The following is a 22,094-nucleotide window of genomic DNA, read 5'->3' on the forward strand; positions in this document are numbered from 1 at the left end:
GAGGTCTACGGAAAGATTTGGAAACAAAGCCATGCATCGCGATGACGTCCAACAATGCGTATGACGTGTTACGGCGTGATGACGTATGGACAGCAAGACGCATTCACCGAGGCCCAGGTAGTGTGAGTACAAACGGGCCTGGGCCGCGGGGGGGGGGGGGGGGGGGGGGGGGGGGGGAGACAAGTAACCCAAAAGCCCGGGGCGCGGTGCAGAAGGACAGTGTGAGTGCGTCCTGAGAGTGCTTGAAATTATATATTTTGTGGCAGAAGAGAAATGGAAGTTCTTCAGATATAATTTTTTAACTTAACTTATCGACTTGTTCTCAAACTTTGCCATGTTGGGTTCTCGGATTTAAGGGAACTGGGCCTGGAAAGTCCTTGAAATCGATGTTAAAATGTGAGGGTGTCCTATGTTATGTATATCTGGCGTGGGAGTACTGTATTTAGATAGACTTCAAATAACCTGAACTGGCCTCGGCTCAACAGTTATGCACTCAAGGACTTTTATTGTGAAAGGTAGGAACGTTAGGAGTGGACCTGATAAGTGCGTCTTTTTTCAAGGTTGAAAGGAGTAAAGTTTGACGTCATCAGACTACGGAGCTTCTCTGTTGTTTTATGAATCCGTATTTTGGTGGAGAAATTTAAGAAAATCAATCTTGTTCCGAAGATTTCATCACTTTATTGACGCATAAAAGTCACGTTCTGTGTGAAAGTACTCAGGACAAAATAGTTCAGTGTGTGTTCAGTGTTGTGCAAAATCATCCTGAAGGCTTGTGATATTGTAGATATTGCTTTTGTGTCAACAATTCGACTGAAAAGACCAAAAATCTAAGCACTTGGTCTCTCGATACCTTAAAATGTCCCAAAGGGTTTTAAAGTTTGGCAAAAAAAAGCATTTGTAATTAGTATCGTTGCACGGAGGGGCAGCTGCATCATTTAAAGTCCACCGTTTTGAGAAGACGAACACGAGTGTGTCCGTGTTATCCGTTGACTATCCTCTGAGAAAGGGCTGCCGGCAGTGTATAGATCAGCAGAGCGAGGAACAACGCTAGGATGAGCAGAACCAGGGCGGCGATGATGTACTTCTTGTAGCTCCGCCACACCAAGTGGAAGAAACACTTGAACGGATTGACAAACCACGAGAAGGAGGTATCTGGACGACTGGGAGATACAGAGGGGGGAAGTGAGAACTTAAGTTTATTCAGTAGTGACTTTAGCAGCATTGCTATTTTTCAACAGCTTAATTAAAGAAGTAGTCCACAAACCAATCCGGCTGTTAAGACGTGAGGTAACACCCTTTCAAAATATGACTTCCGGGTCCAAGCCGGTCCAACGCCGTAGTGCCGTGTTCCCCTTTGTTTGAACAATCATTTTACCTCTTTCTTATCGATAAAAAAAGTGTCTAATGGCGCACTCACACTGTCCTTCCGCACCGGGCCAAAATCGCTTTTTTCAGCTAAAGCTTAGTGCGTTTGACCAGTGTGAGCGTCCACGGCCTGCCTGAGAGAGGTGGGCTTTTGTAGAGCGCGTTTGCACATGTACGAGCGCGCGCACGTGTGCGAGCACGAGGCCTACGGCGGTTCTGACGTCATTTATGTGCGTCTGTTGGGACATAGGGAAAAGAAGGAGGGACCATGCGCGGACATTTAACAACAACAACAATGGCGGTGGAAGGGTCACGTTGGTGTGATGCGGAGGTGGAGTGTTTACTGCAGATTTGGTCGATGAAAAGATTCAAAAACAGTCGACAAGACGCACAAAAACTCAGAGGTCTATGGAAAGATTTGGAAACAAAGAGACGCATCGCGATGACGTCCATCAATGCGTGTGACGTGTTACGGCGTGATGGCGTATGGACAGCAAGAAGCATTTGCGCGAGGCCCAGGTAGTGTGAGTACAAACGGGCCTGGAGCGGGGGGAGAGGGAGGGGGGACAAGTACCCTAAAGCCCGGGGCGCGGTGCAGAAGGACAGTGTGAGTGCGCCCTAACTGATGAAAGAGGTGATCGTCATTGTTCACATGTTCGGCCTTTGTTGTCCGTTTGTTTCAACGGAGCGTTTGGACCCAGAAATCGTATTTTGAAAGGGTGTTACGTCGGACTGAACAGCCGGTTCTCTTAGAGAGAATAGTGCCAGACTCTTACTTTGGTTTCGGCAGCGGCTCTGGCTCCTTGCGAGCGCGGCCGACAGGGTTTTTCTCAGCCTCCTCGGCGTTCACAAGATGGAACTCCGCCTCCACTTTCCCCTGATGGATTCAGAGCAAACGACGCGCCCGTCAATCAAGTGTTTGTCAGTCTAGTCTGTCTGGCTCGGTCTGTTCAGTGTGTTTGTGTGCGTACCGTCAGCTCTCCAGACTTGCCGAAGGGCCACCAGCCTCTCGCTCTCTTTTGCTGGAAGATGGAGATTTTCTCCGTCCCGTCCGTCAACATGTCCACCTTACACGACTTTGCCGTCTTTGCCCCTCGTGGGAAGCCATGGAGGTCCAACTCCAGCGTGCCTAAGCGCGCAAACACACATTATCGATCAGATGTACAAGTAGAGAAACACAGACACACAATTGAGAAGCAGTCACACACACAAACACACACCTAGGAAGTCATCAGAGGAGAGCGTCTCAAAGTCCCAGATCTGCAGGCTGAGGATGGCAGGAAGCTTCTGCTCAGTTTTATCCAGAGAGAAAATATTCTCTCTCTTCCTCACCACCACAACCTGTGTGAGAGAGAGAGAGAGATGTGTTGACGATGTGATGTTGTATTTCAGCAGGGTGTGAAACGGTTCGTCGGTTTGTCCGTACCCTCTCAGCGGGCATGTAGTGGAAGGGGAACACAAAGCGCCAGTTGAAGTTTCCTTCTCCAGTCAGAGAGTTGTAGTGGACGTCCGTCTCCTGTCGGTCATCTTCTGAACCCTTCAACCAGCTGTAGAGAAAGATCCACAGTGGCAGTGCTTAGTTATTCTTCTGCATATCAAAAAGGAGAGAAGAGTATACAACTTCAAGAAAATATATCCACTTATAGAGGGACAGATCATGGGGGCAGAAGGTTAGCAAAGTATCTCAGATGTCCCTTTACCCCAGCAATGCTTTCCAGCTCTTTCTGGGGCGTTCTGGGGACCAGAGGTGTTCCCAAACCACACAAGATACATAATCCCTCCAGCGTGTTTTGGCTTCCTGCTAGTTGGAGGAGCCCAGAAAAACTCTAACAGGAGGCGCCCAGGATGCATCCTGATCAGAAGCCCAAACTACCTTTAAGGAGCAGGGGTAAATGGACTCAGGATGTCTGAGCTCCTCACCCGACCTCTATGGCTGAGTGCAACCACCCTACGGAGGACGCTCATTTTAACTGCTTGTATCAGCAACAGGATCTGGACTCAAGAGCTACTGTACTTGAGTCCTCGATCTCGGGTATCTATGATATCGTGACTTACTGATCCCCAACCGGGCAAAAGACCGAACACAAGTGCAAGACTTCCGGGCTCGTTCTCTAGATGTACAGAACGTTTCCTGAATTCTCTGCATTGATTAGTTTGATGTTAGACGATAGCTCAGTGTGTTTATGGATCCATGCTGACGCCTTTATCATTACATGAGCATTGGAAGGGCTGAGACGTGGTAATGGACTAGTAAGTCGAGAGTTTTGCCTTCTGGCCCAGCTGCCTCTTTACCCGAGTCATCCAGTACAACACCTGCATCAATGCATGAAGTCTCACACTTCATTTTACCCTCGCAGAGTAACTTGAAGTCCTTCTTTTTCGGGGCAGTAACTAACTCGCAACCCGGAGAGAGCGATCCACCGTTTTACGGCAGAGAGGGAAAAAAGGGACTATCTGCATTTGGACCAGACAAAGAGCTTAAAGTTACCCCTTGATGTAGATGTCACTGGACTGTTGACCGGTCAGGAAGTTGCTGTCCTCCAGAATCACATCTTCTGTGTTCCAGATGATGACACGCAGCTCGTACCTGAACACACACACACACACACACACACACACACACACACACACACACACACACACACACACACACACACACACACACACACACACACACACACACACACACACACACACACACACACACACACACACACACACACACACACACACACACACACACACACACACACACACACACACACACACACACACACAGTGTCAAATATTAAAAATACTTTGAAGATTGGCCTTCAGGTGCCTAAAGACACGGCTCTCACCCTTTTGGTTTTCGAGGGGAAATCTCCACCGAAGGTCCCGGATGAGGTAAGTCCATGGGGAACATGTCTACCCACATCTGGACCTGACCCTATACACACACACACACACCAGAAGAATCAAGAAGTGTTTCTTGTCTTGTATTCATGCTTCTGCAGAGATACACGTCACTACTCTAGTTAGTTAATATTCTTGCACGATAGCACTCAACCTAAAGAAGCAGCATTACACTAAACATGGATCATGGTGTGGTTGTACTCCGTCAGTTACTAGACTTCCAGTATCATAACGGTCTGCTGTTGCTCAAAATATATTGCACATTCTCCTTTTTTGTTGATTCCTTATCATAGATTACATTTGATTAATTAATACTTCTATTAATAGGCATACAAACACCAAATGACTTGTGTTTTAACACATACTACATTCAGAGAAGAGTATACTTTGTTAGGTAGTGTTTAAAGGTACCTGGTCCATGCCGGGCCGAGCCTTGTTGAACAGAGTCCTGGTCTCGATGTGTTCTGGTACTAGTTTGCACCCCACACCTGGGATCTCTGCCCAGCGGTGCAGGATCTTCAGAGACAAGTGCTCATAGGACTCCAGAGGCTGGTCTGAGACACGTGCACACATTCTAATCATCAATATCACACACAACCCAAGATTATCATCAAGAACGAATATGACAACGAAAAGAAGTTGTTATGGTGTAAAAAATATCTTCATAGGAGAAGTTATAATTGTTGAGTACTGTTCATTAATCAACTCAATCACAAATACCATTATAATGTTATAAACCATGTATTGAATGCTTATAAAAGGCTTCTAAATGCTAACAGAGGGGGCTAAAGTAAAGTCCCATCTCAGACCGAGCAGGGTGCGGTGTGTTCGGTCGTTACCTTCATGCATGAAGAGCGTCCTGCCAGTGAAAACCTTGTCGGCCACAGTGATTCGTCCTGGTCTGAACTGGGGATCCTCCAGACCGTTGTCTTTGCACATCTTACACAGCAGCTCGGACGGCTTCAGACAGTCCCTCCAGGCATTATAGCCTTCACTAACAGGTAAAACAGCTGATGGTTATTATACAAATCGGACAGAACTGTTCACTTGTTGCACTCCTTTTCTGTCTTCAGTCTGACACTGCATCACTCATCTGTTTCCTTTTGGAAAGAGGATTCTGTTTAAGTCGACACCGATGTGTAGCCATGCCAACCGACTGGTTTAACCGGAGTGGAGCAGTGAAATAAAAACAAACTACAATGTCGGGGGACACTGAGAAGACTTTATGTTTATCTAAAATGAGTCTCTACAAGTCTACGTATCTTAGATTAGTTTTAATACATTTGTTAATCGAGGGGGTCATAGCAAATTCAAGGATATTGGGGCGGGAGTAGCTCAGTCCATAGGTGAGTTGGCTGGGAACTGGAGGGTTGCCGGTTCAAGTCCCTGTGTGGACCATGAATGGAGCGTGGACTGGTGGCTTGAGAGGTGCCAGTTCATCTCCTTGGCACTTCCGAGGTGCTGTTGAGCAAGGCACCAAACTCCCAACTGCTCGGGGCGCAGGTTACAGGCAGCCCCCTCGCTCTGACATCTCTCCATTAAGGAGAGGTCCTGTCTGTGCATGTGTGTGTATTTCGGGCCTGTGTGTGTGTGTGTGTGTGTGTGTAACATGATTATTATTTTTAATAAAGTAATTCTTCTTCTTCTTCTATATTATTCAGCTGCTCAAACTCAAAAGAGAGGCTATGAAGTGAACGATAATTCTCCCACATAGACCGAGTGTCTGTTCTGGAAGGACCAGTGTTTTCAACTACTTAAGAAATGGCGATCGGAGCTTAAAGTTAGGGACGCAAACGATGAAGGCTCCTTCCTCCTTTGTTTGCTGTGATTAAAATAACAATCGAATAGGAGCACAGAGATGAAGTAGGTACGTGGAAATGTGGAAAGCATAAGGAGCTGCAGGAAGACTCACAGGCTGTACTCCATAGGGAGTCCACAGGTGGCTCTGTGTCGGCTGTAGAACCGGTTCTCCAGGTCGATGCGAGTCTCTCCTATCAGGTCGTCCCCTCCCACCATGTCGTAGTCGTAGATGACCACTGATAGCATGGACTCCTGAGGAAATTTCGCGTGCATCTCAAAAGATCTGGAAGCGGGAAATAGAAGGAGTAGTTTTCGTAAACGTGAAACTACCGGAGCTTTAAACGCTGGGATGAGTCAGACAGTCACGTACCTTCCAAACACAGGGTTCAGCTGTTTTGGGATGTAGTTGTCTCTGTCTTTGATTTCGTTCTTGCCGAGCCGAACGACGACGTAAGGGTCTGCCTTCCCGTCTGGATCAGCTGGGTGCAGGTTCGACGCCTGGAGAGAACGGAGAGGACATTCACACTACGGTATCTCGTACAGGTACTGCAAGAGGGTTCTGTGTTTGAAAGCCATGTACTCGCATAGTCTCCCTGTGTTTGCAGGACTTTCACCTGGTTTCACAAATATTAACAGACCTAGATGTTAGGTATTACTGTAACTGACTATTGATGTTGACTAAACACTACATTTGAATGATTTTCATGATTTATACGATTGCATTTAATATTTAATGACTTCTAGTTACTGTGAAATCAGTCTTTTTCCGGGTCTGTGGACATTGATGCTGAGATGCTCCCAACATCTGTGCTTAAGAACATTCATCACTTAAAACCTCTTAAACTGATCCTTAGAAATGAATACGCACAGAGACGACGTAAACCCGTATGAGGACTTGGACCGCTCCGTTGGAAGGGATTCCTCTGCAGACTCTGAAGTCCCCGGTGTCCGTGGGATCGTCCCAGTCCTCATCCTCATCCTCGCTCAGCTTATACAGGCAGAATCGGCCCTGCAGAGAAGATTATGAACGTAGGGGATCAGATCACGAGTGTGGAAGTGTCAGTGGTTCCCATAGAGGACATTAAATCTGATTGTCTCACCTTAAATTTGCCAACAAATCGCTCTTCAGTCGACCCCTCTTCCTCGTTGGCTTTCCCTCTGAACAGCTCATATGTGTTCACCCAATCATCAAAAGGCCCAAGCTCGGCCTCCAGCTCCTTATTGTACAGCTGCAGAGAGATGATCAGCATCACTGCATTGAACTTTTCTGCCTCTGACATGTATCGACACCACAGACTGTCTATAGATCTACGGCTTGACGGTTCCCCCAAAGTGAAGCCAAAACAACTGGATCGCCCCCTGGTGGCTGGCTGCAGTAAAGGTCATAAGTCCTGCCCCCCTCCATGTTAGCGGATGGGACATGGGCCAAACTTAAAACTCAAAGTACAGACAAATAACCAAGTCCAGTTGCTTTTTTACTGAAATTGCTTTGAGGATAACGATGACCTGGACAAATGAGAATATTCACAGGCATAACTCAAAGTACACCTCAAATCATTTTTTCTTAGCTGTAAATTTGGAGCATTTAAAAATACTGTGTACCTTGAGCGTGGCTAATTTACTAGGCAGGCCGAGGGTCGGCTCCAGAGTTTCTCTTCGTTGCAGTTTCTTCTTCTTGTCTGCATCCGAGAAGCTGCCGACTGATGGAACAAAGGGGACGTAGTTTCAGTGGTAAACAATGGCTTAAAAGCACCGCGGCATGCATGTGAAGAGAAAGCAAAAACATGCATTTGCACCGTGACAACAAAGCGGGGAACAAGACTTGTAACTTTAGTAACTCGAAAGTGTGTATGAGTGATGTCCGTGATTTAAACCAAACTCCCCTCATCTCCAGAAGAAACACAAAGAAAGCACCATTATTTGTGTATTTTCATTTAATTCTGTCGTTTCAGGAGGATTTATCATTTAAACACCATACTCCCCCTCTAGAATAACCGTACACCCGATAAAGTGGCCACCACCACTTTGTCCACTGCTGAAAGTTCCTGGAGGGGAACAGATCAGGCAGTAACACGACCACACAGCCAGTACATCCACAGTGTAATACCCAAAGCAGAAGATTTCCTCCATGGAAGTTTGTATTAACAGGCTACAAATGACTTGAAAGTGTCTGGTAATGACACAAGCTGCGTGTCTTTGTCCTTACCCAAGGAGTTTATTCCATCGCTGAGCAAGCCCTGGTACGGCGAAGCTGCAATGCACGACAGTGTGTGTGGGTCAGGGGGAAGACTATTTCATATTAGACCTGAATTGAAAGCATCAGTGGTAGAAGTAATGCTTTCTTAAGTAGTTTTTGAAGAAAACTCCATTCACGCTGAAACACCAGGGCCCGGTTACATAAACTACCTTAAGTCAAACTTAAATTTTAAGGTTGATACGTTGTTTTTAGCGGCCTCTTTGGCAGTAAGATGTAATTATTGGAGTCTGTTCTTTCGAAACCCTCCGTCTTGTCATGTTCACAGTCACTGTGTGTTAACACTTATTCATTCATTCATCTTCAACCGCTTGTCCCTGTCAGGGTCGCGGGGGGGGGGGGGGCTGGAGCCGATCCCAGCTGACATCGGGCGTGAGGCGGGGTACACCCTGGACAGGACGGAAGTGTATCGCAGGACACATAGAGACGAACAGAGACAGACAACCATTCACACCTACGGGTGATTTAGAGTCATCAATGAACCGAACACCTGCACGTCTTTGGACTGTGGGAGGAAACCGGAGAACCCGGAGAAAACCCACGCAGACACGGGGGAAATTATTGTTATTAAAAATCTTAAGGAGTACATCTTTAAAACATCGCAATGTGTCGCTTTGCTTTTGAAAAGGGGTTTAAAGACCTCGGTTTTTGTGCGTTTTGTCCAACTGCTTTTGAACACTTTGATCTCACTATCTGCAGTAAACACTCCACTTCTAAGTTTGGTTTTTAAGGTCGGTTCAAGTTCCTTTAATATTGTGTTCACAGCGAACACATGAAGACGCTTCACGGCGCATTAGCCGTGCAGGTTTGATCGCTCATGTTGAACTTAATTTTCAGGGCAAAAGGGAAAGTTGGGATGAAGTTAAAGAGGGAAGACCTTCCTGTTTAAAAATAGTCAGACTACAGTCGCATTCCTGTCAATAGAGAACCACTAATGTCTACTAATACGGACCTGTAGAGAACAAACGTGTTCACAGAGAACAAATGTCATCAGAGGAGTCTTACTTTTGTCAAAGACCTGTGGGAACGGGGAGTCGTCCTGTTTGGCCTGAAACACAAACAGCAGCGTGTTGTTCAAAAGCTTTATTCTTTTAAATGCATTTTAGATGTTTAGACGCAGCAGAACTCGGAGCTACCTGCTTCTCTACGGACGCGTAGTATTTGGACCACCAGTCGATGACACAGGCTTCTGATTCGTCGGCGATGGTCCGCCTCCTGCGCTTGGTGGAACGACCGCGTGTGCTCTTTGTTTTGGTGTCCTGGATTTAAAACACACACAACAAACCATGGTTAGACAGAGATGCATGTGAGCCATTAAACATTTTTATGGATGTCGTTGTATGTGCAGTCACCCTTTTCTTCCTGTAGTCCTGCTTATGGGGGGGTGGGGTTGGAAGAGGCAGCGGTGGTGGTGGTGGTGGTGGTGGTGGTGGAGGAGGAGGTGGAGGTGGAGCTTCATCCTCCACTGTGATCAGGAAATCTTGATTTGTTAGTGGTGTGGCTGACGTGGACTCTCCAGCGAGCTGGGACGGTCCTATTGGACGAGAGACAAAGTTACATTTCCCTATGGGACGAGATCATCCGAACCTATTGGACCGGAGGAGCTACCAATCATAATCATGTTCTCTAATACCATCACATTAGATTTCGGTTACATTTCCCCCTTTATTGTACTACGGTGATCTGCTCTTCATGTATGCAACTTCATTATATGCTGTTCATTTATTACCCTGAGTGCTTTGTGGCTCTGGTGTCGGCGCAGGTTCAGGAGGGTATGCGGCCTTGGGCGGTTCGTGTGTCTGTACGGGAGCAGGTGAGGCAGGAGGTGGAACGTATTTGAAGGCCTTGAGGTTGTTGATAACGTGGTTTCCGACCAACGTGCTGCGACCGAAGGCCCGCCAGTCTACGACAGTGATGCTGAGGGGAGGGTGGAGGAGTTCGTTTTCCGGTAACTCCTACAGGATGTCATGAAAATAAATCCATTAATCATCCGTTGATTAGTCAGTCAGACTCGATCGAGGGACGCTCTGCAGGGTTTTCTCCATTTCAGCCACAAAAACATCAGTGAGGTCTACAACTGCTGTGTCTTACCAGCTCTATGGCATCAACCAGCGTGGAGAAGTTTGGGTTTTTCTTGTACTTCTGAATGACTGAGGAACGCAGCGTTTTACCTGCACACTCGATGAAGACCTTAGAGAAAGAGACACAGGGTTTCCTTTCACCATCTGCTTTTCATACTAGGATCTTGTTCCCCATGATGGATCCCTCCTCAGGGTTCCTCCATTTCTTTTTCCTGAGTTTTCAAAGTTGAATCAAGGGTCTAATGATTAATGCACACAATGTAGAGTCTCTTTGTTAATAAGAACATCCAGAATAAAGTAATAGTAGTTAATGTGGTTTATTATTTCCTGTGTGCCCTCACAAGCATAAAGAAGAGTGTGAGTTTGTGCTTATGTGCTAGTTGCTGAGCGGCTAACACAACACAACACCACATTCCTTGGGATCCACAGCTTCCTGTTTGCATGTGTGTGTGTGTGTGTGTGTGTGTGTGTGTGTGTGTGTGTGTGTGTGTGTGTGTGTACCTGAGGGCGATCAACAGACAGGAACTGAACCTTCTTCAGCTCCCTCAGACCCCAGAATAACACCTAGTTGACAGAACACACATAAAGGTTTGATCAGAGTGTTTTATGAACCTGATGAACACACACAGACAGACAGACACACACACACACACACACACACACACCTCCAGCCTGTAGGTGCTGAGCACAGGTCTGATGTTGGCAGGAACCGTGTAAATGCCTCCTTCCCGTTCCTCTAACTCCGGCAGATTCCTCTCAGACTCTCTGACCTGCACATTCATCACAATATTAATTCATAATTCAATAATGCCTCATTTGTCATTATTGTTTCATCCCTGGAGAAACCAAATGGTGACTGACTGACCTGCAGCAGCTCAAATGCAGCCAGCAGGTCTCCTCCTGGCTGGCTGCCGCAGTGCAGCGGGCTGTACTGCAGAGTTGGAGGCGTGTAGCGGTCGGAGGACAACCGCACCTCAGGCACCGCCACTGTGGCTCCCAGGTACTCCGCCTTACCCTGCACACGGCGGGGGGGAACATGGTGAGATCAGAGAGTCAGCAGATGACAGCACACACATCTAAAACAGCCAATAAGCTGTCGATCAGTCGGCGTAAAGCTTTTACCAGCGCATCCTCGTCGTACACCTCGATGAGAATGCGCGGCGGTTCCTCCTGGATGTGCTGCAGGTCTCCACTCAGCAGCAGGCGGCTCATCAGCAAACACTGATTCCACGTCGGACTGAGAGACTGACTGATCACCTGACAACGATGAACACACATAAGAACCATTTTGCTCCTAATATCCTGAATGTCACAAAGTAAACTGCTCTGGAAAATGCATGATTAATCATTCACATAAAAGAGAGATTTTAAGTTCAACACATGCGTTATACCTTTACCCTAGTGTCATCATCAATGTAATGTAATGAAGGACGGCAGTTTGATGTTCTGGGAACACAAACACACACTCACAATGGTGGTTTGGCTGTGTGACAGAAAGGTGACTCGAGCAAAAGGGTCAGACAGGCCAGAGGTGTCTGCAGCGATTAGACCACGAGCCTGATACATGTGGCACCTCAACTGGAAATGATACTGCTCTGGAGACACACACACACCCACGCACACACACATAACAGGACATGTAGTTTAGGGCAGAGGACCCCGGACAAGATAAAGAATACACTGGGGACTCCCTCATGTATGTACAATGGAATAATTTGAGGTTTTCTTTTACACTTGTATCATTATGATTATTAATGATCTGACGGTCTCTCACCTGTGCAGATGAGGCTTGTTGGAGGGTAGCTGGGGTCAGCGCCGCCTGTTGCCGGACTGAATCCTGCAGGAAGGTCATCCAGCATGTGGGTGGAGTCTGAGCAGGTTCCCAACCACAGATACACATCCAGCTTCGCTTGGACCGACAAGTCTGCACCAGACTTTCTTGGCGGCTGCACACAAACAAACAAACAAACACACACATAAACAGGTCTGTTTTTCTCTGCCAGCCTTCCCACAGGTTATCTTTGTGTTTATTTACCTTTAGAAACAGTGTCACTATCTTTCCACAGTGGATTCCTCGGGCCTCCTGGTCCCTGGAGAACAGCAGGTCTCTGGCACGGACCCGACCACACGCAATGCGCTTGTTATTGCTCAGCAACCACACGAATAGGTCGGGCACTGTGTGCTGGGGCTGCAGAGTGTGAAGGCGTGCAAGAACAATTTGGATGTACAGTGAAAACAGCGATGTATTTAACACTCAAACTGTCAGGATGTACGTGAATTTTGCACAAACACACACACTCACACACACACAGACACACACATACATACCTCCTCCACAAGGAAACGTAGTTTGCGTGTGAGTTTCGTTGCATCCTGCAGCATTTCTTTTACACCACCAGTTTTTCTCTTCCTCTCTCCCAAAGACTTGGCCTCGCCAATCATACTCTCCTATAACACACACACACACACGCACACGCACACGCAGACACAGACACAGACACAGACACAGACACAGACACAGACACAGACACAGACACAGACACAGACACAGACACAGACACACGCACACGCACACGCACACGCACACGCACACGCACACGCACACACACACACACACACACACACACACACACACACACACACACACACACACAATTGAAATGCATGATTCGTGCACATCTTTGGTGTTTGTTAGGTTTGCTGATTGATGATGTATCCCACCAGCTCCTGTTTACACATGGTGAGGCGCTTCCTGTCCAGCGGAGTCAGGTAGCTCGACTTTAGCTCCGCCTTCAACTTGGCTTCTACTGCGGCTATGAAACTCCTGCAGAAACACAGAGCATATTCAAACATCCACACATACTTCATGGGCTTGTTTCTTTAATCCTTTCCAGTGCTGTTAGGACTTTCCCCACCATTGCTACTGTGAGACAAACAGTATTATAATGCTGTTATAAGTCTGAGTACCTGGCGTCCATACAGAACTCTCTGAGGATGGTTTTGAGCATACGCTCCGCCCCTGGATCCGACTTCCTGTGTAGCTCTGCTGTAGCAGCCACACCCTCCTCCTACAAGACAAAAGATGGCTGTTAAACTGTTCCTTTAGTTATAAGGTAGGTTTTTCAGTGCCCTGTCACTTCTCAGGTCACTATAATGTGCTACATTCCTGAGGTTTCAGTTAATTTGATGCATCAGAAGAAGAGTAAACAGGTGTTTTAGCAGCCTCTGTAGCCAGTTATGGTCATTGTACGTACAAACAGAACAGCCATATTCTCCAGCATGTTAGAGTTGAAGAGTCGGTAGGTTCTGTTCTCCCAGTGACCCAGCACATTAATGCACGGCTTCTGCTTCTCCAGGGGAAGATACATGTAGTACCTAAACGTGCACACATACACGCAAACACTATTATTATTCACACAATGAACTGAGAGAAAACAATGAAGGGCAATACAGTTATATATAGTTTATTGTGTAGATCACAGGACTGTATTGCTTGAGCATACGTCAGTGTGAACAGTCCTTAGTAATGCCATACTTAATCTTGATTTAGTAGGCATTATGTACAGTACATGCTGGTGGAGCATGTAGTAGGCTGGCTCAACAGAGCGTCAAGATCCAAACAACAAAGCGACTCAACTTGTTTCCTTTGACGATGAGCGGTTTTTGTGGAGGCGTGGTGGACTTCGAGGTCAGAGGCGGGTCTGCGGGGTCTCTGGGTAGGAGCGGCGAAGACGGGCAGGCAGGGGGAGAGTTATGAGGAGAGAGGGCACGCAGGTCACTAGTCTCTAGGATGTCCAGCATTTTTCTCCTCCTGGCAGAAGGACTGGGCGCAGGGGCGGTGGGCTGGCCTGTAGGCTCCAAGACGTTACCGTAGTTACCTGAGGGAGGAAACAACAGATGCGGTACTTTTACTTTTACTCCTCCTCAATACAGAGGTAAATGTTGTACTTTTTTTTAATCCCAATACGTCTATTTGATAGTTTTAGCTATTTTACAGTAGAAAAAAAGTGATGTGATTTGGCAACTCACCCAGAGAGAACTCAAAGTTAATAGCCTTGTCTCCGATCTTCCTGTCGATCATGGTGGCTTCGAACAACGCCCCGAACAGCAGGAAGCTCGCGTCGTAGTCTGCATTTGGCTGGACACAAAAACATCCCAATGTATTCATTTATCCATCCAATAATACTATACTGCATGTGTCATAGTGAGGTATTCCACGACCTGATAATCATCTGTTGCAGATGCGACCTAAAGAGAGAACGCAATCGTCTCTTTGGGGAAGCTGAAACTATTGACTGCACCTTGTTGTGTGAGGGTTTAGCGATTCCCTTTAAATAAAAACACGGAATAAAGCCGTTTCACATTACAGTATAATAATAATAATGTGTTTTCTTTGGTGGACAAATAACGTCCCGGACAGAGCTGCCACTAAAGCTTGCTCAGCTCGCGTCTCTGATTTCTTAACATAAAGACTTTGAAGAGGTTTTTACAGGGAGCCAATGAGGTCTCTTCCTCTCCAAAACAAACCAAACAGATGAGTCAAACGGTAAATGCACTGAATAAAGTATAGTTTCAAGTTAAAAGCCGTGTTTGGTCAATGCTGTTGGCTCATCGGTGGAGGGGCTGCTCAGGTTTGCTCAGCTCGTTTCTCTGACAACTTAAGATCCAGATGTCCAGTGACAAGAGGTAAACATGACCAATCTAAAAAGCCTAATGCATTATAAAAATGTGGCTTAAAACTGGATAAAAAGTAAATTAATGACAACCACAACTGACACATGCACAAAGAGATCTGACGCCTTTGACAGGCAAAGCAAACCATTTGAATATTGTAGGAAACATTTGGGATAATGGAAGTACACGACTCAACAATATACCGTATATTACATTTGTCTGGTCATGTTTTCCTGCACTGGGGAACACTGAGGATATAATTAAAGGAAAACTTGTTACCACAGACGGAGATTCCACAGGCAGAACCTCTGGAGCTGCAGCTTTCCCTTTGTCATCATCAGCTGCTCCTCCTGCTGCTCCTCCTGCTGCTCCTCCTGCAGGAGTCTTACCATCCTTCCCTAGGCCTTTTCCTGCTTTAGTGTCCTTTACTTGCTTGGTGATTCTGGGGAGTTTGGACTCTGAACCCGTCCCTCCCGAAAGGATCTCCACCGTGAGCTCCATGTAGACCCGACCCCTGACCCCAGCAGGAATTGGAGAATGTGTTTGTTGGTAAGTTGTTGGTAAGTTGTTGGTAATTATCAATGTTATCACCTTTTTTTCTTTTCATTCATTCAACATTTACCTGTACGACACGCCCTCGCCGATACCCTCATTCAGGTTCAATGTGTCATCACCTAATGAATAGTTCCGGGCGGAGCCGTACACGTTAATCCAAGCAGGACCAAAAGTTGGTAAAAACCCTGGAGAGCGAGAGAGAGAAAGAGAGAGAGAGAGAGAGAGAGAGAGAGAGACACAGATGTAGAAAAACAATGAGCCAACCAACAAATTCCTGTATTGAATCATCTCTCCTCACCTCTGTCACCATCCTGTTCATTGGAGATGCGCCTCAAGTCAAAGTAATGGGTTCCTATGGCAACATCGCTCATGCTTCCCTCATCCCAGACCTGTGAGAGACACAGAGGAGTCAGCGTCCTGTAACATTTATACCGTATTTTCCGCACTATAAGGTGCACCACATTATAAGGCGCACCTTCTATGAACGTCTTATTTTGAAACTTTTTTCATATATAAGGCGCTCCACGTTATAAGCCGCATAGAACAGACGCTACAGTCGAGGCTGGGGTTACGTTCTGCATCCATTAGATGGAGCTGCGCTAAAGGGAACGTCAACAACACAGTCAGGGGAGGTCGTCTTGTTGCCTCCTCCACTTCCGCACCATTGATTGGTTCATGTTAAACTCTCTGGCTGCTGCTCTATTCCCGTGTTCTACTGCGTGACTAATGGCCTTGAGTCTAAACTCTGCGTCGTAAGCGTGTCTCTTAACAGGAGCCATTTTGGTCTCTTTACACAAACACACACATGGAAATGAAACGGCACGCTTCGCACAGTCGTATATCTCAACATGCACCGTGTGTTACTTCTTCTACGGGGGAAAATAGAGTCGGCGGCTGCTCACCGTAGTTGGAGACCTGTTGTGGCTCAATATTGGTCCATATATAAGGAGCACCGGGTTATAAGGCGCACTGTCGGCTTTTGAGACATGTGAAGGTTTTTAGGTGCAACTTATAGTGCGGAGAATACGGTATTTGTGTTGGGAATAATTAAATTGTATATTTAAATATAAGTGTGAATTGCGGTGACATCTGCGATAAGCCAGTCCTTCCACCTCAAACATCACAATTAGCCTCAGACCTGAATCTTCATTCTCTGACACAGCGGAGGGAACATCTCTGTGAAGACGATCTGCTCGTTCCACACGGGGTCTGCTGTGGACTTCTGAGTGGACGTGCGACCCTGAGAGGAAAAGTGAGTAGATTAAGATAAGATAAAGAAATCCTTTATTAGTCCCACAGTCGGGAACTCTTCAGTGTTACAGCGGCAAAAGAAGATAGTGCAAATAGAAAAAGCATGAGCAGACGATAAATAGCCTTTGGAAACAGTAAAAAAACAGTCAAAAGTCAAGTTAAAAGAGGATTTCATGCTGCAAATAATGTTTACTTCACTCTATGATCTTTTCACATTAAAGTTAATGTGTGAAATAATTAACTGGGTTTAGTTTAAATATGACATTTCTACAAATGTGTCTGAAATGAGTCTAACTAACTAAACATCCCTGCTGTATTAAGGACTTTACACATCGTGGACATGACGCATAGACAGCATGAAATGTCTTGGGCTTTTATTATGAAAGGTAAGAATGGAAGGAGAGGATCTGGTTTACGCCACGGAGCCACCTTGTTGCCGTTTTATTATCCTCATCCAGTTAGGGAATGAGTCCTTACCCCAAGTGAAGGAGTTCAAGTACCTCGGGATCATGTTCACGAGTGAGGGGACGATGGAGCGTGATTTTGGCCGGAGAATCAGAGCAGCGGGGGCGGTGTTGCAGTCGCTCTACCGCACCGTTGTGACGAAAACAGATCTCTGGATCTACCGCTCAATCTTGGTTCCTACTCTCACCTGTGGTCATGAAAGCTGGGTCAGGACCCAAAGAACGAGGTCGCGGGTACAAGCGGGCAAAATGTGTTTTCTCAGGAGGGGGGCTGGAGTCTCCCTTAGAGAGAGGGTGAGAAGTTCAGCATCCTTGAGGAACTCGGAGTAGAGCCGCTGCTCCTTTGTGTTGAAAGGAGCCAGTTGAGGTGGTTCAGGATCATCTGGTAAGGATGAACCCTGGGCGCCTCCCTAGGGAGGTGTTCCAGGCACGTCCAGCTGGGAGGAGGCCTCGGGGAGGACCCAGGACTAGGTGGAGAGATTAGATCTCCACACGCAAAAAAAGAATATTGTCCTTGTTCTGAAATAAATTCTGTTGCATTTTTGCTGCATAGTTTTCACATTCTGTGTCTTAAAATACTTTAAATACGTAATACACTAAATATATTGACTCGTGAATGAATGGCACGGAAGAAACGCCACTGGTGTCTTAAGATTTTAAATGAGCGTATAAATAACGAGCTCATAGTTGATATTGAACCCACCACTTGTTTGAAGAAGCTGACCACTACGTATGGGTCGATGAGCGCTGTGTTGTCTCCTATGAAGGCCTTGGTGACATTGGCCATGATGCTGGAGTTGTTCCGCGGGAGGCCTTCGGCTCGGAACACCTTCACGTAGAAACGAGCCCACGGTCGCTCGGAGGGAAAACCTTCTGGTATCAAGAGGTTCCTGAGAAGAAAGGACACCGCAGCAACTGAATTATAAAGCCTCATTAACAACAACTCCAGGTAAAACAACATACAGGAAGTCCAAAGACTGTGAAGCTAAAGAAGCTGCTACACAGGATTTTAAAATGTTCTACATGCAAGTGTCCTAATTCCTCCTCCATGAGTGTTCATACTTGTTTTTCTTCCAAGAGGCAGAGGGGTGATTGGTCAAATGTATTCGAAAACACAGCAGATGTTGAAGGATAAATGTATATATGCCAATTGTTATAGTGCTTAAAGAGTAGTGGTTAAAAGTATCATTTATACTCTGTGTTCATTGTAATATTCATGTATTAGGCAGACAGTAGGTGCTTGTTTCTCAGCCTTGAAACACTGTGGGAGTGTGTGCAGAGGAGAGATAAAAGGGGAGTTTTGTAGCGGTCAGTGGATGGAGCAACTACGGGCGAGGGAGCAATGAGGCCTTCAAGGACACTGCCTGTGGGTGGTGGTATTTGCTTATACCTATAAAGGAGAAGTGGACTCTGTATCGGCACATCTCCGAGACTTGCAGCCTGAACAGACGTGATTCTCTGCGGTGACACCTCCAAAGATCTTTGCATTAATAAATATCTTAAGCTTGTTTGCATGTGTCCAAACTGATCACTTCTCATCAACAGATCCGGGGGAGGCTGGTTCACTGCCTCAACACGGAGCGTCATCTGCAATAACTGTGTTGTTGTAGATTGAAATGATAGGAATAGTTCACCTGCAAGAGGACCATCTGTTCTTGGAAGATATGTTTGTTTTGGTCTCATGCCTCCACGGTGAACGGAGAATAACAAATTTAAGAAAAGTCTTGATGCATTAAAGTCGAAAAGAACTCACAATTTACAACACTTCTGCATAAACAGTCACCGTGTGCAAGCCTCTGACTCAATAACAAACGATTGGCAGAAGTAAATAATGAGGGGTAAGTGATAAGTTCTTGTGGAATTGGATTAAACGAAACAAGACTTTTCTGCAACTTTTGCGGAGGCACGCAACAAAAACAAATTCAAGGCAAATTTATATACAAGTGGTAATTTTTAGGGTGAAGCAGAAGAAGGAATTAGTTGGTAGTAGAACAATGTATGAAGAGACAAAAATGGGCACAATTACACACTGTCGAATATATAAAATTAAGTCATATAAAATGTCTATTGTGTTTTCTTATAGATACAGTATGTCTTCAAATTATAACTGGATATATTTGGTATCTCTGGAGATGTTTAGATTCTTACAGTTCTAGGTTTTTACACCTTAAAGTCTGGCATTTTAATTGAAACACATTCACCTCTCTACTTCTAGTCCGTCCCCTATATGTTACCTTCTTAAATCTATACACACACACACACATGTTCCTATTGCACTTCTACCCTTACTACAAGCCTGACTCAAATTGGAAGTTCCCGATTTCCGATTACAAGTGAACGTAGACCAACCGCCGTCAGTAGCGTCACTAACATGGCGGCGTATTTACATCCAGCCCGTGAAAAATTAATTAGATGAAAATCTTACGGATCTTTAAAGTCTAAACCTGTCTTGAATTAGAAATCAGTCGGGGCTAAATCTTCTCATCTCATCTTCATCCGCTTCTCCGGGGTCGGGTCACGGGGGCAGCAGCTCCAGCAGGGGACCCCAAACTTCCCTTTCCCGGGCCACATTAACCAGCTCTAACTGGGGGATCCTGACGCGTTCCCAGGCCAGTGTGGAGATCTAATCTCTCCACCTGGTCCTGGGTTTTTACACTTTAAAATCATAGTCTGGCATTTTAAACCCAGGGTGTAACCCACTTGCAGGGCTTAAGAGGTGAAAACATACAGTTCCTGAGGTGCTGATGATGAAATAATCTACGTTCCTGTTTCTTGTAATCTTTCCCAGAACGCTAACGAAGGAGGAATACTGCAGAACAAAAAAGATGGGTATTTTACTTGTCTATCTGCTCTTCAGCATCACTCGCTTTTGGTCCCGGCTGCATGGCGTCTCCCTTTGCTGAGACGCTGATGTCACACTTGACGTACCCTTTGACCCCATTGCTAATGGCACCGGGATTGGTTAGCATCGCCCACTTGTTGATGAACTGGTGACCTGAGGGAGCGAGAAAAAGGACCGCAGGTTGATCATCTCTGGGTAAACTCAGAGAAGTCAGAGAATCGGAAAGAGGTGAGCTACCTGGCTGTTTGTAGACGGTCCACACATCCAGCTTAAAGGACCCGACACAGAAACTCCTCAGCATTTTAGAGTGCATCACCTGGAAAGAGTGAGATACACGGAGAAGAGACGGAGCTCGAGCTTGAAAAAGATAGGCCTCTTTAAAACCTGGCAACCTAAAACGGCAAGAGCGTGAACGCAAACAAGCAAACGAGCAAACAAGCCAACAAAAATGAGCTTTATCCTCCATAACCTGTAGGTTTTCTGATCATTTACAATGTTAGATATTATTTTTACCCACCGTCAGCTTGATGACTTTGTCGAAGAAGATCTCTTTGTGGGCGAAGAAGTCAAACACGAAATACTGGACCAGAAAGAACAGAGAAGAGCAATCAGACCGAGACACAGATGAGATTTAAACATTCATTCATTCATTCATCTTCAACAGCTTGTCCCTGTCGGGGTCGCGGGGTGGCTGGAGCCGATCCCAGCTGACATTGGGAGTGAGGCGGGGTCCACCCTAGACAGGACGCCAGTCTATCACAGGACACATAGAGACAAACAGAGACAGACGACCATTCACGCCTACGGGCAATTCACATGGTCATTCAAAATGCCCACCTCATTGTAAAAAGGAGCATTGGTTCCTTCTTTGACCGATGTCTGTTTCTTCTCATCGCCGATCTCGATCACCACGCTGGGGTCGATGTTCTCTCCCACCAGCTGCCTGGCCTCTGTGATGTTTACGGCGATCTACGGGCCGGACACAAAGTTAAGTACCAGTGCACACGGCTAAAAAAGACTTCTATATCTTCATACGTACAGTACAGACCAAGAGTTTGGACACACCTTCTCATTCAATCTTTCGGACTGACCTTAATTAAAAGTAATGACGGCCACTCGTTTTTCTTTATTTAGCTGCTTTTTTCTCGCCATTACACAAATTCTAACAGTCTGTTCAGGTGGACTATCAGCTGTGCGTCCATCTGACGTCTGCACAGCACAAGTGAGGGTCCCGACCCCGTTTATAAGGCAGGAAATCCCACTTATTGAAGCTGACAGGGCACAACTGTGGAGGCAAAACCATTTCAGGTGACGACCTCTTGAAGCTCATCAAGAGAACGCAGAGTGTGTGTGAAGCAGTCATCAGAGCCAAAATGTGGCTACTTTAAAGAAACTAGAATATAAGGCGTACTAAAAATACGCCTTATATTCTAGTTTCTTCAAAGTAGCCACATTTTGCTCTGATTACTGCTTTGCACACACTCTGCTCCTTTCTGGAGCCAGTTGAGGTGGTTCAGGATTATCTAGTAAGGATGAACCCTGGGCGTCTCCCTAGGGAGGTGTTCCAGGCACGTCCAGCTGGGAGGAGGCCTCGGGGAAGACCCAGGACCAGGTGGAGAGATTAGATCTCCACACTGGCCTGGGAACGCCCCGGACAAGAGGTTGAAGATGAGATGAGATGAGAGACACACTCTGCATTCTCTTGATGAGCTTCAAGAGGCGGTCACCTGAAATGGTGTTTGATAAGTGGGATTTCTTGCCTTGAAGCCCCTTCAAGAGAACGCAGAGTGTGTGCAAAGCAGTAATCAGAGCAAAATGTGGCTACTGTGAAGAAACTAGAATATCAGGCGTATTTTCAGTTGTTTCACACTTTAACTATATAATTCCATGTGTGTTAATTCATAGTTTTGATG

At 46.2% G+C, this 22,094-nt stretch overlaps 1 protein-coding gene across 1 annotated transcript in view; it reads right to left on the reverse strand.

Annotated features, from left to right (window-relative positions):
• Positions 1–745: 745 nt before the first annotated feature.
• Positions 746–22,094, reverse strand: part of fer1l6 (fer-1 like family member 6) — a 26,872-nt gene continuing 5,523 nt past the window's right edge. Inside the window, exons 5-46 of the mRNA XM_083921327.1 lie at positions 21,019–21,150; positions 20,699–20,761; positions 20,419–20,497; positions 20,178–20,334; positions 18,043–18,229; positions 16,763–16,864; positions 15,923–16,013; positions 15,692–15,809; positions 15,349–15,583; positions 14,425–14,533; positions 14,033–14,273; positions 13,650–13,770; positions 13,363–13,463; positions 13,117–13,219; positions 12,724–12,843; positions 12,431–12,583; positions 12,170–12,341; positions 11,866–11,990; positions 11,518–11,652; positions 11,261–11,410; positions 11,061–11,165; positions 10,897–10,959; positions 10,406–10,504; positions 10,044–10,269; positions 9,667–9,848; positions 9,451–9,573; positions 9,320–9,362; positions 8,267–8,311; positions 7,663–7,760; positions 7,161–7,289; positions 6,929–7,069; positions 6,431–6,558; positions 6,173–6,343; positions 5,100–5,254; positions 4,672–4,814; positions 4,206–4,294; positions 3,854–3,952; positions 2,792–2,912; positions 2,586–2,706; positions 2,337–2,494; positions 2,142–2,242; positions 746–1,160 (exon numbers count right to left, since the gene is read on the reverse strand). Coding sequence (XP_083777453.1) covers positions 980–1,160; positions 2,142–2,242; positions 2,337–2,494; positions 2,586–2,706; positions 2,792–2,912; positions 3,854–3,952; positions 4,206–4,294; positions 4,672–4,814; positions 5,100–5,254; positions 6,173–6,343; positions 6,431–6,558; positions 6,929–7,069; positions 7,161–7,289; positions 7,663–7,760; positions 8,267–8,311; positions 9,320–9,362; positions 9,451–9,573; positions 9,667–9,848; positions 10,044–10,269; positions 10,406–10,504; positions 10,897–10,959; positions 11,061–11,165; positions 11,261–11,410; positions 11,518–11,652; positions 11,866–11,990; positions 12,170–12,341; positions 12,431–12,583; positions 12,724–12,843; positions 13,117–13,219; positions 13,363–13,463; positions 13,650–13,770; positions 14,033–14,273; positions 14,425–14,533; positions 15,349–15,583; positions 15,692–15,809; positions 15,923–16,013; positions 16,763–16,864; positions 18,043–18,229; positions 20,178–20,334; positions 20,419–20,497; positions 20,699–20,761; positions 21,019–21,150 — 5,415 coding nt within the window. The 3' untranslated portion in view covers positions 746–979. The remainder of the gene's footprint in view (positions 1,161–2,141; positions 2,243–2,336; positions 2,495–2,585; positions 2,707–2,791; positions 2,913–3,853; positions 3,953–4,205; positions 4,295–4,671; positions 4,815–5,099; positions 5,255–6,172; positions 6,344–6,430; positions 6,559–6,928; positions 7,070–7,160; positions 7,290–7,662; positions 7,761–8,266; positions 8,312–9,319; positions 9,363–9,450; positions 9,574–9,666; positions 9,849–10,043; positions 10,270–10,405; positions 10,505–10,896; positions 10,960–11,060; positions 11,166–11,260; positions 11,411–11,517; positions 11,653–11,865; positions 11,991–12,169; positions 12,342–12,430; positions 12,584–12,723; positions 12,844–13,116; positions 13,220–13,362; positions 13,464–13,649; positions 13,771–14,032; positions 14,274–14,424; positions 14,534–15,348; positions 15,584–15,691; positions 15,810–15,922; positions 16,014–16,762; positions 16,865–18,042; positions 18,230–20,177; positions 20,335–20,418; positions 20,498–20,698; positions 20,762–21,018; positions 21,151–22,094) is intronic.

The sequence above is a fragment of the Echiichthys vipera genome, assembly GCF_963691815.1.
Source record: "Echiichthys vipera genome assembly, chromosome: 10".
NCBI classification, from domain to species: Eukaryota; Metazoa; Chordata; class Actinopteri; order Perciformes; family Trachinidae; genus Echiichthys; species Echiichthys vipera.